We start from the raw sequence: 16996 nt of genomic DNA, 5'->3' as shown, positions 1-16996 counted from the left end.
TCTCCTGCTTCAACCTCCCAAGTAGCTGGGATTACAGGTGCGCACCACCACGCCCAGCTAATTTTTGTATTTTTTGTAGTGATGGGTTTTCACCGTGTTGGCCAGGCTGGTGTCAAACACCTGGGCTCAAGCGATCTGCCTGCCTCTCCCTCCCCAAAGTGCTGGGATTACAGGCGTGAGCCACTGTGCCCAGCTGCATTTCTCCTTTTTATTACATTTTCTTGTCTTACAACTCACTGTCATTATTACTTATTACTTGGATGAATCCATGCATCACAAAGGAAACAGTCAATATCAGCCCTGGTGATATTTTACTTATGTAATTCTTATTAGAAATATTTGGGGTTTTTTCCCCAAAATGCTTTTCCGGCATAAATTGCTAAAACCATAAGGCCTTTCTCCTCTAATCTGTTATCATGAATTGTGATGTGCTGAACTATTCTTGCATGCTTGAAACAAACCCTAGTCAGTCATGCTGTATTTTTCTTCTGCAATTTGGTTTGTTAATATTTGATACAGAATTTTGAATCTACATTTCTAAGTTAATTAGTCTACTTTTAAAAAGTTCTTTCATGTCTGGGGATTAAAGTTACATAAGCATCATAAGTTACATACGCATGGAGTGCTTTCTGTCTTTTTCTGTGAGCTGGCATTGTTTTTGAAAACAAATAATTCATCTGTTCCAGTCAGGGCAGGATTAAGGGCATATGGTAGCCATGGGAATCTTCCAGAAAGAACCCCATCCCACCTTCCTTTGGGACCACCCCTCCGCCCGCCCAACGCCACACCGATAGCCCCGGTAGGATAATCCCAGCGCTCACGACTCACTTCCCTCCCTTCCACCGTTGACCAGTTCTTATTTCTGTTCTGCAAACTTCCTACTTTTCTTCCAGCAGCTTCCCATTCCTGCCCACATTTGCCAAACACGCCACATGCAGCCCAAGAAGCCCAACTGTAAAGGAGTTTCCTGAGGTGAAACACTCCTGTTCAGGATGCCTCAGGGCTCCTCACAAGTTTATGTTCTCTGAATCTTCAGGAAGGGCATGATGCAGGCAGTGTTTCACACTCCTATCTGACCAGGGAAGACTGCTAGAAACATTTATAAGATAAACATTCCAAAAAGTGTGTTTCCTGAATCTGGTTCAGAATGCTCAGCCCAAGGTAGATTATTTGCCAAGGCCACTCAGCTCCTTCAGCTCTGACTTCTCCCCTACTAAACAGACACCTGCCAGTTGGGGTTACCACGTGCTGTGATACCTGAAAGGGGGTGTGGGAAGGGTGGGGCAACTGGAAATTCGACCAAAGTACCCAGCTGTTGGCAGGCACAGCCCCATCCCAGGGTGAATAAACCTCTCCGGACAATGAGATGGATTTTCTCAGCACCTGAGATACCTTAAGTTGAACAGACCACACAAACTTGAGAAGGGAAAAATAGTAAACCAGACCTCAGAACAGAGTCCAACTTAAAACCAAAGCAAATACAGCCCAGGGGTGTACATCTAAGAAAAGACCTTCCCATTGTCCCCTTTCTCCAAAACGTCCTGCGCTAATCCTATGAAAGGGAAAAGGGTGCTGAAGACAGAGGAGGGAGGTATCAAAGACGCAGGAGGCCTGCATCAGCTATGTCACCACCCACCTTGTCCCTGAGCCTGGTTGCCCTCCCCTCCCACTGGAAGCTGCAGCAGACAAAGCTGCCGCTACCGTGGCAAGTTTCCCTTCCTTTAAAAAATAAGACTGAAAACCTACCATTTAGGTCCTGGCCGACATGGCACTTTTCAGGGTAACTCATGTTTCATGGCAGAGGATACCATGATTTTGGGTGGGTTAACTAGGCCAGGGATGGGAGATGAAAATAAATTCCTCTTTTCTCTACTCTTCAACTTTTCTCCTTTCTCTATTCTTCCTTCTTTCTATAACTCTATCTCCTTTCCCTTCCTTTATGTCACTGCTCTTGCGTGCCCCTGAACATCGTCTTTCTTTTCCCTGGTAATCCATTCTACCTGTTCTTTTCTTCCTCCTGCTATGATGTCAAAAATTCCCATTCATCCCCTTTTTTTTTTTTTTTTTGAGACAGGGTCTCACTATGTCAAGCAGGCTGAAGTGGAGTGGTGCAATCACAGCTCACTGCAACTTCAACCTCAAGCGATCCCCCTGCCTCAGCTCTTGAGTGGCTGGGACTATAGGTACACACCACCACACGTGGCTAATGTTTGTATTTTTTGTAGAGGTGGCCTTTTGCCATGTTACCCAGGCTGGTCTTGAGCTCCTAGGCTCAAGTGATCTGCCCACCTCAGCCTCCAAAACTGCTAGGATTACAGGCATCAGCCACCATGCTGTCCCTACTCATCACTCTTGAAAGAGGAATTTATAAAAGTCTTCAATAAACAAAATCAAACTTGAATTTTTAAACAACTTCAGATGGTAGACAATGCAAACACCTGCTGGTAGTTACACATCCTACAGGAACCATCTTACCTGCAGCCCCAAAAATATACACAGGTACCAGGGAGGAACATCTTCTATGGTATAAATCATGTCCGATCGCTGGGGGTCCAGACTGCCAGTGCTATCAAGGGTCTCGGCGAGGGAGCTCTGTGAGCGAGAAGGAGAAAAGAAGGTACTCATTAAACCTGAAGACCAATGTTAGCTTGGCCACGTGCAGGCCACTATTACAGAAAAACAACTTTATCAAGTGGCTGCCATTTTCCTGCAGTTTTGAGCCTTGGCTGTCATTGAAGCCAAGTACACTCGTGGGCTCAAGTACACTCGCCCACTGGGATGGTCAATCCTCAGAATTTGGGGGGTCAGTGTCCTTTGTCAACAACTCATCCCTGAGAACACCAAACTTGCTCAGAGCTTCTCCCCAGGTCTGGGGATCCTCCCGCATGGACAGAGATGTTCCCAGGTTGAGACCACAAAACGATACCTTGGCACGAGCAGTCCTTGTGTGAGGCCCCAAATGAAGAAATCTTAGAAAATTTTAAGCACGTTCGAAGAGACAGCACACTGATCTGCCCTCCCAGCCTACTTCATCCCTGCAGGATCTTTTACTTTGTAGTTCTACACCTTCCTATCCAAACACTATTGCTCTTAGGTGAAAAGAGGAAAATTCAAAAGTATATAAACACAGTGATTTGAATTCTGTTTAAAAAACAGAACATTAAAAATGTATTGATAGTTTAGGTGACAGGTTTTTTTCCTCTTTTCCCCCAACACTAGTAAAAAAAAATTTTTTAAACATTAAGTGTAGCATGGTTTTTAAACCAAAATCATCATAAAGACCAGTCACTTTAGGTTAGAGTCCAGCCTTTTCCAATCACTCCCAGTATCAGTTCTGAACTCAGGCAGTATCTGAGCCAAACAGAAAACTCAAGGTAGCCTTGAGTTCCCCAAGAGAACCTCAAAACTGCTCTGGTTTCTAACACCACACAAAGAATCTTTTCTTGGAATTTCTACAATCATTTCTTGGAATCCAAGACATGTACCTCATTTGAAAAAATTGTTTATAACCTAGCAAACAAAGTGCTTGACAGAAATAAAATGAAAAGATATCCCACATGGGGAAAATGCTGATTCCATGTGTTCCACATGGAGGCAACAGGGGTTTGGGGTTTGGGGTCCAATACCCTTAAACAAAAGAAGGGACACAGTTCACCCTCTCCTTCCACAGCCGGAAGTAAACGTCTGATGGAAGCTGGTATCTGATCTAAACCAAATGTAACTGAATATGACCTTTTGGGTAAAACTTTCTCTTCCGTCCTCACAAGGAATACTGGCAAATTTACATTGTGTTGAATTTGTTATGATGGATTATGGACGTCTTTAACAACTTGTTGGAAGAAATGGTAGAAAAAGTACCTATGTGTCTGAGGGGTGTGGCATATAGTGATGTACAATAAAGATTAACTCAGCAGGTCTGGGTTGTTCAAACCCTGTACATTTCAAAGGAAGGGTTGACTCTTGCCTGGCATGTGGGGAATAACCTGAGCTCTTGGGGTTTCTGCCTCTTAAATGTGTCTTTTTAGGCCTAGTGCAGTGGCTCACATCTGTGGTCCCAGCACTCTGGGATGCTAAGGTGTGAGGATCACTTGAGGCCAGGGTTCAAGAACAGCCTGGGTAACATAATGAGGCCCCTTCTCCAGTTTATACATTTTTTTTTTTTACCTGAAACTTGGCCACACAGTGTCAGCTTGACCTCTGGAGGGGCTGGTGAGTAACTAAAGTTAGCCACACAGGCAGTCAGCCATACCTATAACAACAGATCCCCACTTAAAAACCCTGGGCACCAAGGCTTGGGTGAGCTTCCCTGGTTGAATGAGTGTTACCACATATCACTGCTGGGAAACTGAACACTGCCTGCATGACTCCACTGGGAGAGGATGGCTGCAAGCCTGTGCCTGGTGTCTCCTAGACCCTGACTATGTGCCTTTTCCCGTTTTTTATTTTAATCTGTATCCTTTCTCTGAAAAACAAACAAACAAACAAAAAAGACAAAAAAAACCCTTAACTGTGAGTAAAACAGCTCTGCTGAATTCTCTGAGGGTTCCTCATAAATCTCAGAACCTGATTTGAGACCTTCTGAATTGAGGTAATCATTTTGCTAACACAGTGGAATTACAGAGCTGAGGCTCACGACACAAAGTTCAGGTCAGCAGCACTGCATTAGCTGCAGCCACATAGGCGGTGCTGCTGCTCACAAAGTAACATGACAAAGTATTTCATAATAAAGAGAAATGTCTGAAGACAGAATACATAACACTGTCGTAGACAAGTACAACCTGTCACACAATAATGTAAGCAACATTTTTCTAACAATTCCAAAACCACGATTGTTAATTATAAGGCAGATAAAAAGACTTTTTGGCCAGGTGCAGTGGCTGACATCTGTAATTCCAGCACCTGCCGCGCCAGGTGGATCACCTGAGGTCAGGAGCTCAAGACACACAAAAAGACAAGACTTTTTGCATCCAGGCAGAGGTTAAGATGTACACACAGGCACATGTATGCACATGCACACATGCAGACTTTTCTTAGTAGTGAGGGTAGCCCTACAACTCAGAAACAAAACTAGTGTAAAGGTCCACAACTGGTACTAAAATGATACAGGCCGGGGGGGTTGTGTGGTCAAGGTGATCAGACAACACTGTGAGGCAAACGCTGTGCAGCCCCGCCTGATGACAGAAGGACTGGTCTGGCCATTGTGCACTCTGCGCACTGTGGTGCCACACTCAGTGATCACTGTGTAAACCATGAGCTATTTCAAATACTGCAAAACCAAAAACCTCTAATAAGGTTTCTGCAAACGATGACTACATAAATAACTATGTCACTTTTTTTTTTTCTTTTTTTGAGACGGAGTCTCGCTCTGTCGCCCAGGCTGGAGTGCAGTGGCCGGATCTCAGCTCACTGCAAGCTCCGCCTCCCAGGTTCCCGCCATTCTTCTGCCTCAGCCTCCCGAGTAGCTGGGACTACAGGTGCCGCCACCTCGCCCGGCTAGTTTTTTGTATTTTTTAGTAGAGACGGGGTTTCACCGTGTTAGCTAGGATGGTCTCGATCTCCTGACCTCGTGATCCGCCAGTCTCGGCCTCCCAAAATGCTGGGATTACAGGCTTGAGCCATCACGCCCGGCCATAACTATGTCACTTTAAAAAGACTTTCCATCTTATTCTATGATCTGAAATAATGTAAAGAACAAAAAATTACCTGTGCTTCAAAGACTAGAGTGAACTCAGAATGCTGTTCTCTGCCTGGAGCCTTCTTAACACTTGTAACTACCTTTGTTATCTCCTCTGCGGTTCTTTATCTAATCTAGCACCTTTGGGGTCGACTGTAGTCTCTTTCTCTAGGAATCATTTCCTCTACAGCAGAGTCAGCACATATTTTTTATAAAGGGTCATACAGTAAATATTTCAAGCTTTGGGAACCACATAGTTCTGTCACTGTAGCATGGAAGCAACCTTAGGAAATAGGTAAACAAAGAAATATGGCTGTGTTCCAGCAAAAGTCTACTGAGAAGAACAGATATTCAATCAAATTTGGCTTGCCAATCCCTGCTGTAGCATTTCAAACTGATCATCATAAAGTAGCAAGTACTATTCTCTTGTACATTTCTCTTTTTTACTATATTAATGTATATTTGTGCTTTCTATTTTTTTCCTCTTAATCGGGACCACAAAAGATCAATTTTGGCCAGGCATGGTGGCTCATGTCTATAATTCCAGCACTTTGGGAGACTGAGGTCAGCAGACTGCTTGAGCTCAGGACTTTGAGACCAGCCTGGGCAACAAACAGAGACCCTCTCTCCAAAAACAAAAATTAGCCGAGTGTGGTGGCACATGCCAGTGGTCAGCTGCTCAGGAGTCTGAGGTAGGAGCATCACTTGAGCCTAAGAGGTTGAGGCTGCAGTGAGCTGTGATCACGCCACTGCACTCCAGCCTAGGCCAACAGAGATCATGTCTCAAAAAAACAAAACAGGCTGGTGACTCACGTCTGTAATCCCAGCACGTTGGGAGGCCGAGGCAGGCCAATCACTTGAGGTCAGCCTGGCCAACACGGCAAAACCCTGAAACCCTGTCTCTACTGAAAATACAAAAATTAGCGGGGCATGTTGGCGCACACCTGTAGTCGCAGCTACTTGGGAGGCTGAGGCAGGAGAATCGCTTCAACCCAGGAGGCAGAGGCTGCAGTGAGCCGAGATCACGCCACTGCACTCCAGCCTGGGTGACAGAGTGAGACTCTGTCTCAAGGGAAAAAAAAAAAAAAGTCAGCTGAGGGTCTGGCCTAATTATTAGCATTTTATTTTATTTATTTATTTATTTATTTTGAGTCAGAGTCTCACTCTGTCACCCAGGCTGGAGGGTAGTGGCGCCATCTCGGCTCACTGCAACCTCTGTCTCCTGGGTTCAGGTGATTCTCCTGCCTCAGGATCCCAAGTAGCTGCAACCACAGGCGTGCGACACCACTCCTGGCTAATTTTTGTATTTTTAGTAGAGACAGGGTTTTGCCATGTTGGCCAGACTGGTCTTGAACTCCTGACCTCAAGTAATCCACCCATCTCAGCCTCCCAAAGTGCTGTGATTGCAGGCACGAGCCACCACGCCCAGCCCAACTAGCACTATTTAATATGTGGCAGCTCTTCTCACTGTCCTCTTCATTTCATAAAGTAAGAAAAATGGCCAGGAAAATATGAAGGTACTCCATTTGATCAGTATTCAAGGAAATGCAAATGTATCAATGTTTAGACAATGAAAAAATGTTCATCCAAACCGGAAAATAAACATTTGGCGTAAGTGTGCTAGAGACATTTTCCCTATAACTGGATCCCTCCCATCAGTACAAGGTAAAGCTAAGCCCCAAAGTGTTAATGCTCGTTACTATTTATTTCTAAAGACGGTCTCCAGACAGAGCAGGAGGAAATCTGAAAACACGACAGCCTGGAATCATGGCATACAGGATTATATGTGGCCCCACCAAGTCTGTGAAGAAGCCCTTTGTTACAAGATAGGCCGTGTGAAAGCTGCCGCCCGGTGGTGTGGGACATGCCTCAGCTGCAGACCGCAGGCACTGATCCACATGCCAAACGCCACTGCACTAACCTCTGGGGAGCAGCTTGGAACCCCGCACTTCTGGAATTTCAATATCTCTGCATGAATCTACTTTAATTAACCCCCATAAAATTTATAATAGCTCCAAGCAGTAGGAAAATAATAACAATATTAGTTGAGAGGCAAAAATGAAATTTCCATATCCCAGACTGGAATTTTGTTTAAAAGGGCATAAAATTTGGTTATTCCAGACTTTCAATACAATGTATTTGTTCTTAATCACTTTAGTGATTCCACTGTGAACTCACCATGCTAATACCCAAGTCAGGTACTATATTTGTATGTGTCAACTTCTGGGTGGTCTGTTACTAGAATACATAGTATATACTGTCTACAGTACAATAAAGTGGTTCCAGAATAGAATTTCTCATTACATAAATTGTTTAGTTTCTTATTATGTAAGTTGAAAATTAGTAAATTTTCATAGTATAAATAAAATCTGTGTTTAAAATCTGTCAGGTAAAACTCAAATGAAAGTCTTAGAGTTGCGTTACAATTTGGAAATATCACATTATCTAACTTTTCATGTGTTAGACACCATGGCAGATACAAAGAAAAAAGAAACCGGGATATCTGGACCTACTTTGTTTTATTTTTATTTATGAATTTATTTATTTTGTTTTTTTAGAGACAGGGTCTTACTCTGTCTTCCCAGTTAAGAGTGCAGAGGCATGATCAAAGCTCACTGCAGCCTCAAACTCTTAGGCTCAAGCAATCCTCTTCCCCCCTGAGTAGCTGCCACTCTAGGCACACATCATTATACCTGGATAATTATTTCTTTCTTTCTTTCTTTCTTTTTTTGTAGAGAAAGGATCTTGCTATGTTGCCCACGCTGGTCTCAAACTCCTGGCCTCAAGCAATCTTCCCGCCTCAGCCTCCCAAAGTGTTGGGATTATAGATGTGAGCCACTGCGCACAGATTGGAGCCACTTTGGGCAACTCTTTCCTGACCTCTATGGGCACAAAGTTTGACCATTCAAGGAGATGGAATGAGGCACAGAGCAAAACAAAAATAAACAAAAAAAAAAACACAAACATGATTCTCCCCACCTTAGTGTGCCATTTCCATTGGTACACTAAGGTGCCAAAAGTGCTAAGGTCAAAGCTCAAAGGCATTTTCACAGGCTGCATAAACCACTTGCTGATTTCCCTTATTCTCTTATTTACTGCACATGTATATGTAACAGGCACGATGCTAATAACTTCACATACATATTATTTCATTCAATCCTCACAACAACCCTAAGAAAGATGTGATTTTTATTCCCATTTTAGAGACAGGGAACTGAGGCCCAGAGAACTTCTGTAATTTCCTCACTCTGACTCATATTTGCACCCAGACCTGATGTCAGACCTCAAGCTCTTAACCACTTCCCTCTGGCATCTTGGCTGAGATATTTTAAAATTTCTATTCCCTATGGCTCCTCCTACTTACCTGATGAAGAGAACACACCCCCCTTGGGGGTCAGAGACCAAGCCCCAGATGAAGGACACGCAGGTGCCCGCAAGGGATCCGGATCCGGGGCAGCACTTGTGGGAGGGGATGGCGGTGGGAGTGGGGACACGGGGTGAGGGAAGGGGTACCTTTTCTGCAATGCCGTTTTCCGTAGTGTAGATCGCCATGAGCTCGGTGTCCTCATTGTCCTGCTCACCGCTGGAGGTGGCACCTCCATTTATTACCACCTGCAGAGACAATCCACTTAGAGGCTGTTTCAGCGTGAACTACATTTTCCCCTCCAAAAGCCTGTTGTAATTCTCCTGGTGAGTGCATGATCAGTCATGGTTTTGATGGAGAAACATACTCCATGTACCAGATGGGGAGGCTGCCTGAGCAGAAGGCTCAGCTGGGGAAAACAGAAATAAAATCCCAGGACAACCTCAGCAGGGGCACCCCCACATCCTCCAGGGCAAGGAAAGTTTGGCTCAGAGGCCCATGCTGTTTGTGGACAAGGCCCTGGCTGAACAGGTGAGAGTACCCTGAGCTGCCTCAGTTAAGATCCCTGCCCACATAACCACCTGAGGCCGACTTCCTGCCCCGAGAAGAGGAAATATTCTAGCTGGAGGAACTCAAACTCTGCTGTTCACTGAAGTAAACCAGCCCCCAGGAGAGCACTCCTCACTAAGGGGCTACACCACCATCCCGGGTTCTGCCAGACAGTAGCAAGAGCCATAAAATGTTTTTACTTTTTAGCCAAATGGTTCCACTTCTAGGAATCTATCCTGGAGAACAATATTGAGAACAAAAGCTTTAACCCAAAGGAAGTAATCACTGTTTGTAATAACAAACAACTAGTTTTTGTTTTTTAGGTTTTGTTGTCGTTGTTGTTGTTTTGTTTTTAAGACGATGTCTCGCTCTGTCACCCAGGGTGAAGTGCAGTGTCGCAGCCTCGGCTCACTGCAACCTCCGCCTCCCAGGTTCAAGAAATTCTCCTGCCTCAGCCTCCCGAGTAACTGGAATTACAGGCGCCCTCCATGACACCTGGCTAATTTTGATATTATTAGTAGAGATGGGGTTTCACCACGTTGGTTGGGCTGGTCTTGAATTCCTGACCTTAGGTGATTCACCCACCTCAGCCTCCCAAAGTGCTGGGATTATAGGCATGAGCCACCACACATGGCCCAAATAACTAGTTACAGGCCACTGACACCCAGAACACTACAAGGGAAAAGATTATTACACAGGGTAATATCAAGGAAAACGCGCATGTAATAAATATTAAGGTAACTGTATATATGGTTGACAGTGCAACTACATTTAAAACTACAGGTTTAAAAGTATACAAAAAGTTCAAATTCCAGCATTGTGAAATACACTAAAAGCAAGCAGAAGACAAGTGATGGCCTAAGAGAAAATACAGTGCAGCAGATACAAAAAGGGTCGGTATCAATATTCATAAAGAACACCTCAAACCAATAATAAAACCAAACAATCCAATTCATCCCTGAGAGGTCTAAGGAAAAAAGATGGAGATGAAATGGGCAAGGGCTAGGAATATGTCATTCATAGAAGAAAAACATATGTACAATAAAACACATGAAAAGCTGTTCTATATCATTTTAAATTATGGAAATAATGATTAAAATTTTATTTTTAGAAAAACAAATTTAGAGAGAAACTTAAAAAACGGAATCAGGTGTTGACCAAGGTATGGGGGAGAGTTACTCTCCTGTGTTCTTGGAGAGAATCTGCTCTTGGTGGAATGGCCTTCATGGAGGAAAATTTGGCAATGGGATTTAAAACAGGTATTTCTGTGGATCCAGCAATTATACTGATAGAAGCTTATCCTCTAGAAATATCCATGCAGGTAATATGTAGGTTCAAGGATGATCGCTGCTATAATTTATGAAATACTGAATACTTGGGGACAACACAAATGTTCATCAAAAAGACACGGTTACACTATTATACACTCATTTAGAGGAGATATTCAGCCATTAAAAATAATAAAGCACCGGACACGGTGGCTCAGGCCTGTAATCCTGGCACTTTGGAAGGCTGAGGCAGGTGGATCACCTGAGGTCAGGAGTTTGAGACCAGCTGGCCAACACAGTGAAACCCCGTCTCTACTAAAAATACAAAAATAACCCAGGCATGATATGTTGCACATTTGTAGTCCCAGCTACTCAGGAGGCTGAGGCAGGAGAACTGCTGGAACATGAAAGGAGGGGGCTGCAGTGAGCCCAGATCGCGCCATTGCACTCCAGCCTGGGTGACAAAGCAAGACATCAACTCTAAATAAATAAATAAATAAATAGCTGATGTGCTAATTTAAAACAAACAAACAAACAAAACTCCAAGAAATACTGTTTTTAAAAAGTCATAAAACAATAAGCCTAGAATTATCCCAACTGAGCTAAAAAAGAAAATTGTAATGACCTCACCACTTGTCTAAAAAGGACAGAAAAGGATACAGGAAAATCACAACCAGTAGGAAGGGTGCTGCCTTAGGGACAAGAACAGCAATAGCAGACACCTTTCATTTTTTTACTCCCAACCCTTTGTAAGTGTTGGATCTTTTATGATCAGGAAGTATTTGTGTTATTTGTATACTGCTTTTTTAAAACAGATAATTTTTTTAAAAAGACATACTCCAAAATGCTAACAGTGGTTATCCTTAATTGGTAGGGCCATTTTGCCAACTTTTCCCCTTTTATATTTTGGTAATTTCCCAAAATGAGTAAGTACAATTTATTTTGATAATAGGGAAGAAATTTAAGACTAAAATCCTAGCAGCACAGCTTGGATTGAGGAGGTCCACAGGGATTCCCAATTCATGTGTTTTTGTAGTCAAGGAAATCAGGGCAGTGAAAAATCAGGTTTCTCATTCAAGGTCATACAGATTACAACCCAGGTCTAAAGTGGGTTTTTAAGTATGCCAGAGAGGCCGGGCGCAATGGCTCATGCCTGTAATCCCAGCACTTTGGGAGGCCGTGGCAGGCAGATCACCCGAGATCAGGAGTTCGAGACCAGCCTAGCCAACATGGCAAAACCCCATCTCTACTAAAAATACAAAAATTAGCTGGGCGTGGTGATAGGCACCTGTAATCTCAGCTACTCGAGAGGATGAGGCAGGAGAATCACTGGAACCCAGGAAGTGGAGGTTGCAACGAGCTGAGATTGTGCCACTGCACTCCAGCCTGGTCAACAGAGCGAGACTCCATCTCAAAAAATAAAAAATAAAATAAAATAAAATAAAAATAAAAAGTATGCCAAAGATCTCAATTAATTAGTACATACTCATACAGAGCAGAATTCTCTTACATTTCTTCAAATAAAGACCTGCTTTTAAAATTATGTCTCAAACATGTTATAGTTTTTTACACGAGCCAACTGAGTTTGTGGAGCTGGTTTGCTTTTAAAACCTGAACATTCCTGGCCAAGTTCAGGTTCACAAGATGAAACTCTTAACTTAAGAGAGAACTGTGCTCCAAGTCATATCGCAGCAGTGCTCAACCCACTGAGAAGCCAAGAGCAACACGCTCTCAGGATGAACTCTCTTAAAACACAGATTAGTTACTAAATCATCAGAAAAACCCAGATGTGACTGAAAGTCTTACTCTAGCCAAACTAACCTTCAACTGCATTTATCTCGGGTTGCTGCAGGGAACAGCAACTTTACCAGTATGGGGTTTCCTTTGCGGGAGATGAAAATGTTTTGGAACAAAATGGAGGAGGCTATACAACACTGTGAGTGTGTAAAATATCACCGAATTGTTCACTTTAATTTCATGTTATGCAAACTTCACCTCGATACATGAAAAAAAAAAAATCATCTGTATACATGGCACCAAGAAGATAGATTTTGGAATGAGTCAGCAATTCCTACTGCTCCCCTGACATATTCCATTCCCTACTTATACACACCAAATAAGTACAGATGATCCCCAACTTACAATTGTTAAACTTAGGATTTTTTGACTTTACAGTGGTGCAAAAGTGGTGCGTATTCAGTAGAAACTGTCAAGTACCCATACAACCACTCTGCTTTTCACTTCAGTATTCAAGAAACTGCAAGAGATATTCAACACTTTACCATAAAATAGGCTTTGTGTTAGATGCTTTTGCCTAACTACAGGCTAATGTAAGGGTTCTGAGCACATGTGAGGTAGGTGAGGTTAAGTTATGAAATGCCAGTAGGTTAGGTGTATTAAGTGCATTTTAGGAGTGTAACTCTGTTGTAAGTCAAGGAACATCTGTATTATAAAATGCAGACACTCCGAAGCCTAGAAAAAAAGCTCACACATTCATTCATTCAACAAATTGTGGTTGTATCTCAGGCAGTGAGAATGCAGTCCTGCCTCCCTGCAGGAGCTCAGTCCAGACTGAGTGCCCCGCCAAGGAATTCTGCTGTTACACAGGAGGCAGTCAGTAGCCACAATGAAATGCCAAGAGCAGGAGTGCCACAATCAGATGCTTGCACTGGACAGCCACTCAGTGCAGCAGGAGAGTGGATGGGTGGGGTAATGGAATGACTCTTTGGCACACGAGGAGACAGTAGCTGGGCCAAGGTGTTAACGGCGGTCTGGGAAAGACGGTCAGCTTCAGAGGAGAGCAATGATGTGGACTTCATGCCCTCCGAAGATTGTCTGGATTGAGCTCTGTGGTGAGTACAGGAGAGAGATACCATCACAGCACAGCAGGGGGCATGGGGATAAAGTGTCTGGGCTCCTGTCTGGGTTTCTCAGCTGGGAAGCTGGGTGGACGGAGGTGCCAGTCCCAAAGAGACTGGTGGAGGTAGGGGTGGTGTTTGTAAGCCAATTCAAAATGTGTTTGACCCACAGAAATCATCCGAAAAAGGAAGCTTTACTTTGCCAGGCTAGTCCAGGAAATTTATTTAACTGTAAATACTACTGACCTAGATAACCTATGGTTTGCTCAGGTCCAGCTGTCCCTGGGGACCTCAGAGCCCAGCCTCCCCCTGCTACCCTCCTGTTGCACAGCTGAGACGTAGCTCTTCTCTCCATGCTACCCCTATCCTCTAAGGAAGCCCGTAATTAGATGGGGACACCAGCTGGAAATGTTCTTCTCTTACTGGCTGGTCTCTGATCTGTTTGCGTGCAGGGGGCTGCCTAAATGATTCTTACAGATGTAGAGTTCTACTGCAAGTACTAGTCTATTTTACTAGTATTTTTTCCTTTGGCTTATTAAAATAGATATTCTAATGGTCTACTTTTAATGCAAAATTTAATTTTAAAAATCAAACAGTAAAACTCAGTTCTTGAGGACTGAATGTTTTTATGGGAAAAGGATTAAAACGTTGATGGTAGTATCAAAGCTTCCTATTTTGGAACTTGTAAATATTACTTTAACTGGGAAATAAAACACGTCTTGGGAAGCTTTCTAAACTTAATAAAGTCTGGTTTTCTTTTGGGTAACTAATAGATAACAGAAGAATCTTGGCATCATTCACCTCAGGAAATTGATCAAGTTTTTATAAAAATACCAGCAGATTAGTATAACCCTTTTGGGAACAAGATGTCCTTTCTTCTCCAAAACTGTCTTAAACTAACTCATGGCCTTAAGTTTTGTCTCTTAAACTAATATTGTACAATCACTCAATTAGCTATGAAAGGAGGCTTTCTCTGCCTAACCAGATGATTTTGTTTGTCTCCAAAATGCAATTGCATTTGCATTGTACTTATTGAACAACGGACACATTTCCACACTCAGAGTCAAGTCTTACACTTTGACTTTGAGTGTGGAAATGTATCCACTGCTTAATAAATACAATGTCTTTTTTGCTTGTGTTTTATTTCTACTAAACTAAGACAATGGTATTAAAGCATTTATTTCTAAACAGTTCTCCTGAGATGGTCAGAGGTGTAGGAAGCAGGAGTGACAGAAGTCATTGCCTAGGGGTGTCAGTAACACAGCAGTGCCAGGCAAAACTGACAGTTGTATGTACCCACATTTCTCAAGCAGAAGTGACAGTGCATGTGCTGCTTACTGACACCTGTCAAGCGGAGGGCACTGGAACCTGCGAAACCCCACACCTCCTATGAGAGTGTTCAGAACTCAATTGCTCACTTATTCAGGATGTGGTCATAATTCATCCACACTGTAACATGTCTGGCCACTAAGAAAACCCCTTTATACTAAGCCAATCACTTTCAGAATAGTAATCGTTCCCCAGATTTCTGCTTTCTATTCTTTTAACAGAAAGGTAACACACACTGTCATCAATCCCTCTTCTCAATGCGTGCACACACCATTATTTCCTCTTGTATCCAAATCTACTCCACAATTAAAGTGTGTTTTGAATACAGAGTAAAGATAATAGATTAGTGTTTCCCAGCCTTTACTCCAAGCTCCTTTATTATGAACATGAAGAATTCCCACCTACTTTCAATATTATTAGAAATTTCAAAATTAACCACTATAAAAAATAAGTTCAAGTGAGTATAGTACAACATATTCTAAACACCCAAAGCTTGTCAATCTTAGATTACATCATCTCTAAAAGATGCGGCAGCAGACAGATCTAACATGACGCTAGTGACCTTGCATCTGGCTCATGCAGCAAAGCCTCTAATTTTGTTTTCACTGCCTCTTCCAACAGGACGGCTCCTGTAACTCCCCAGTGCAGATGATGCTGCTGGATGGCTCGGCCTCCACCACTTGCCCGACCCAGCCTGGTCTTCTTAGGGCCACCTTCTTCAGAAGGCTAAGGCTGTAGCAGCCAGAAGCACCCTGGGGGTTCCAGCTGCATCTCACCTGTCCCCCAGCAGGGTGACAAGAGGAGGCAGAAGGAGCCTTACCTCTCCCCGTGCCGGCCCAGAGCAGAGCTCGGGTGGGTAATGTGTCTGCCATGGCCCACGCTGAAACACTCTGCAATGTGTGTTCCTCCCACACCCCAGGCAGGTGGTGCTGTTGGCTGCTACTGTCTGCCTGGCACTAGGCTGGGCACTTCAAACATCTTCCTGCTAGGTGAGGTTTCTAAGAGATGTCCCTGGGGATTCCGTCCCCAGATGGATTCAAGAACAGATCCGGAGGCCACGCAGCACATGACAGCACTCCACCCGAAGCGGATCGCCCTCTCCCATTCTTTCCAGCTGCTAACACATTACAGATAACAAACCCATGTCTCTACAATGTAAAGAATATGGAAGGGACACAAACCCAACAAGAAAAGGGCTAACATCCCAATAGGAAAACGACTAAGGAAATAAACATGCTTCCTGAACAGTGAAAAGATGCTCAACCTTACTCATAAGAAGATAATGCATTAAAACTGTGATGAGAGGCCAGGTGCGGTGGCTCACACCTGTAATCCCAGCACTTTGGGAGGCCAAGATGGGCGGATCACTTGAGGTCAGGAGTTCCAGACCAGCCTGGCCAACATGGTGAAACCCCATCTCCACTAAAAATATAAAAGTTAGCTGGGCATGGAGCCTCGCACCTGTAATGCTAGCTACTTGGGAGGGTGAGGCAGAACTGCTTGAACCTGGGAGGGGGAGGTTGCAGGGAGCCGAGAACATGACACTGCACTCCAGCCGGGGCAGTAGAACGAGACTCCACCAAACTATGAGAAAACTCTTTCTACTTACTAATCGGGCAAAAGCCCAGTCTGACCATATGTTCTGCTGCCAAGCATGCAAGAAAACAGGCATTCACACATTGCTGACGAAATTCCTCAACAGAGGGCAATGTGGTGAGTAGCCCCCTCAGCTTACCAAGGTACATCCCCTCTGACTCAAAAATCTCACTCTTGGAAATCTATCCTGCAATTACACCCAAGTGAAACAACTTATGTGCAAGGCTATTCAGCGCAGTGCTATTTGTAATAGCAAAATATTAGAAACAGTCTAGATGTCTATCTGCAATAATTAAATAAATTATGGTATATCTATACCATGGATCGCTTTGCAGTTATAAAAAACAATGAAGATAAT

The 16996-nt window shown here is 43.6% G+C and overlaps 1 protein-coding gene across 7 annotated transcripts in view; it reads right to left on the bottom strand.

Moving 5' to 3' along the window:
* SLC23A2 (solute carrier family 23 member 2) overlaps positions 1-16996 on the bottom strand; it is a 133066-nt gene that overhangs the window by 48674 nt on the left and 67396 nt on the right. For all 7 annotated transcript variants that reach the window (XM_017877979.1, XM_017877962.1, XM_017878011.1 and 4 more), the window contains 2 exons: positions 9188-9286; positions 2476-2592 (listed from right to left, as the gene is read on the bottom strand). In XM_017877979.1, the coding sequence (XP_017733468.1) occupies positions 2476-2592; positions 9188-9286 (216 nt within the window). The remainder of the gene's footprint in view (positions 1-2475; positions 2593-9187; positions 9287-16996) is intronic.

This window comes from Rhinopithecus bieti, unplaced genomic scaffold (assembly GCF_001698545.2).
Source record: "Rhinopithecus bieti isolate Rb0 unplaced genomic scaffold, ASM169854v2 scaffold_65, whole genome shotgun sequence".
NCBI lineage: Eukaryota > Metazoa > Chordata > Mammalia > Primates > Cercopithecidae > Rhinopithecus > Rhinopithecus bieti.
This window is presented reverse-complemented; position numbering and strand designations above follow the sequence as displayed.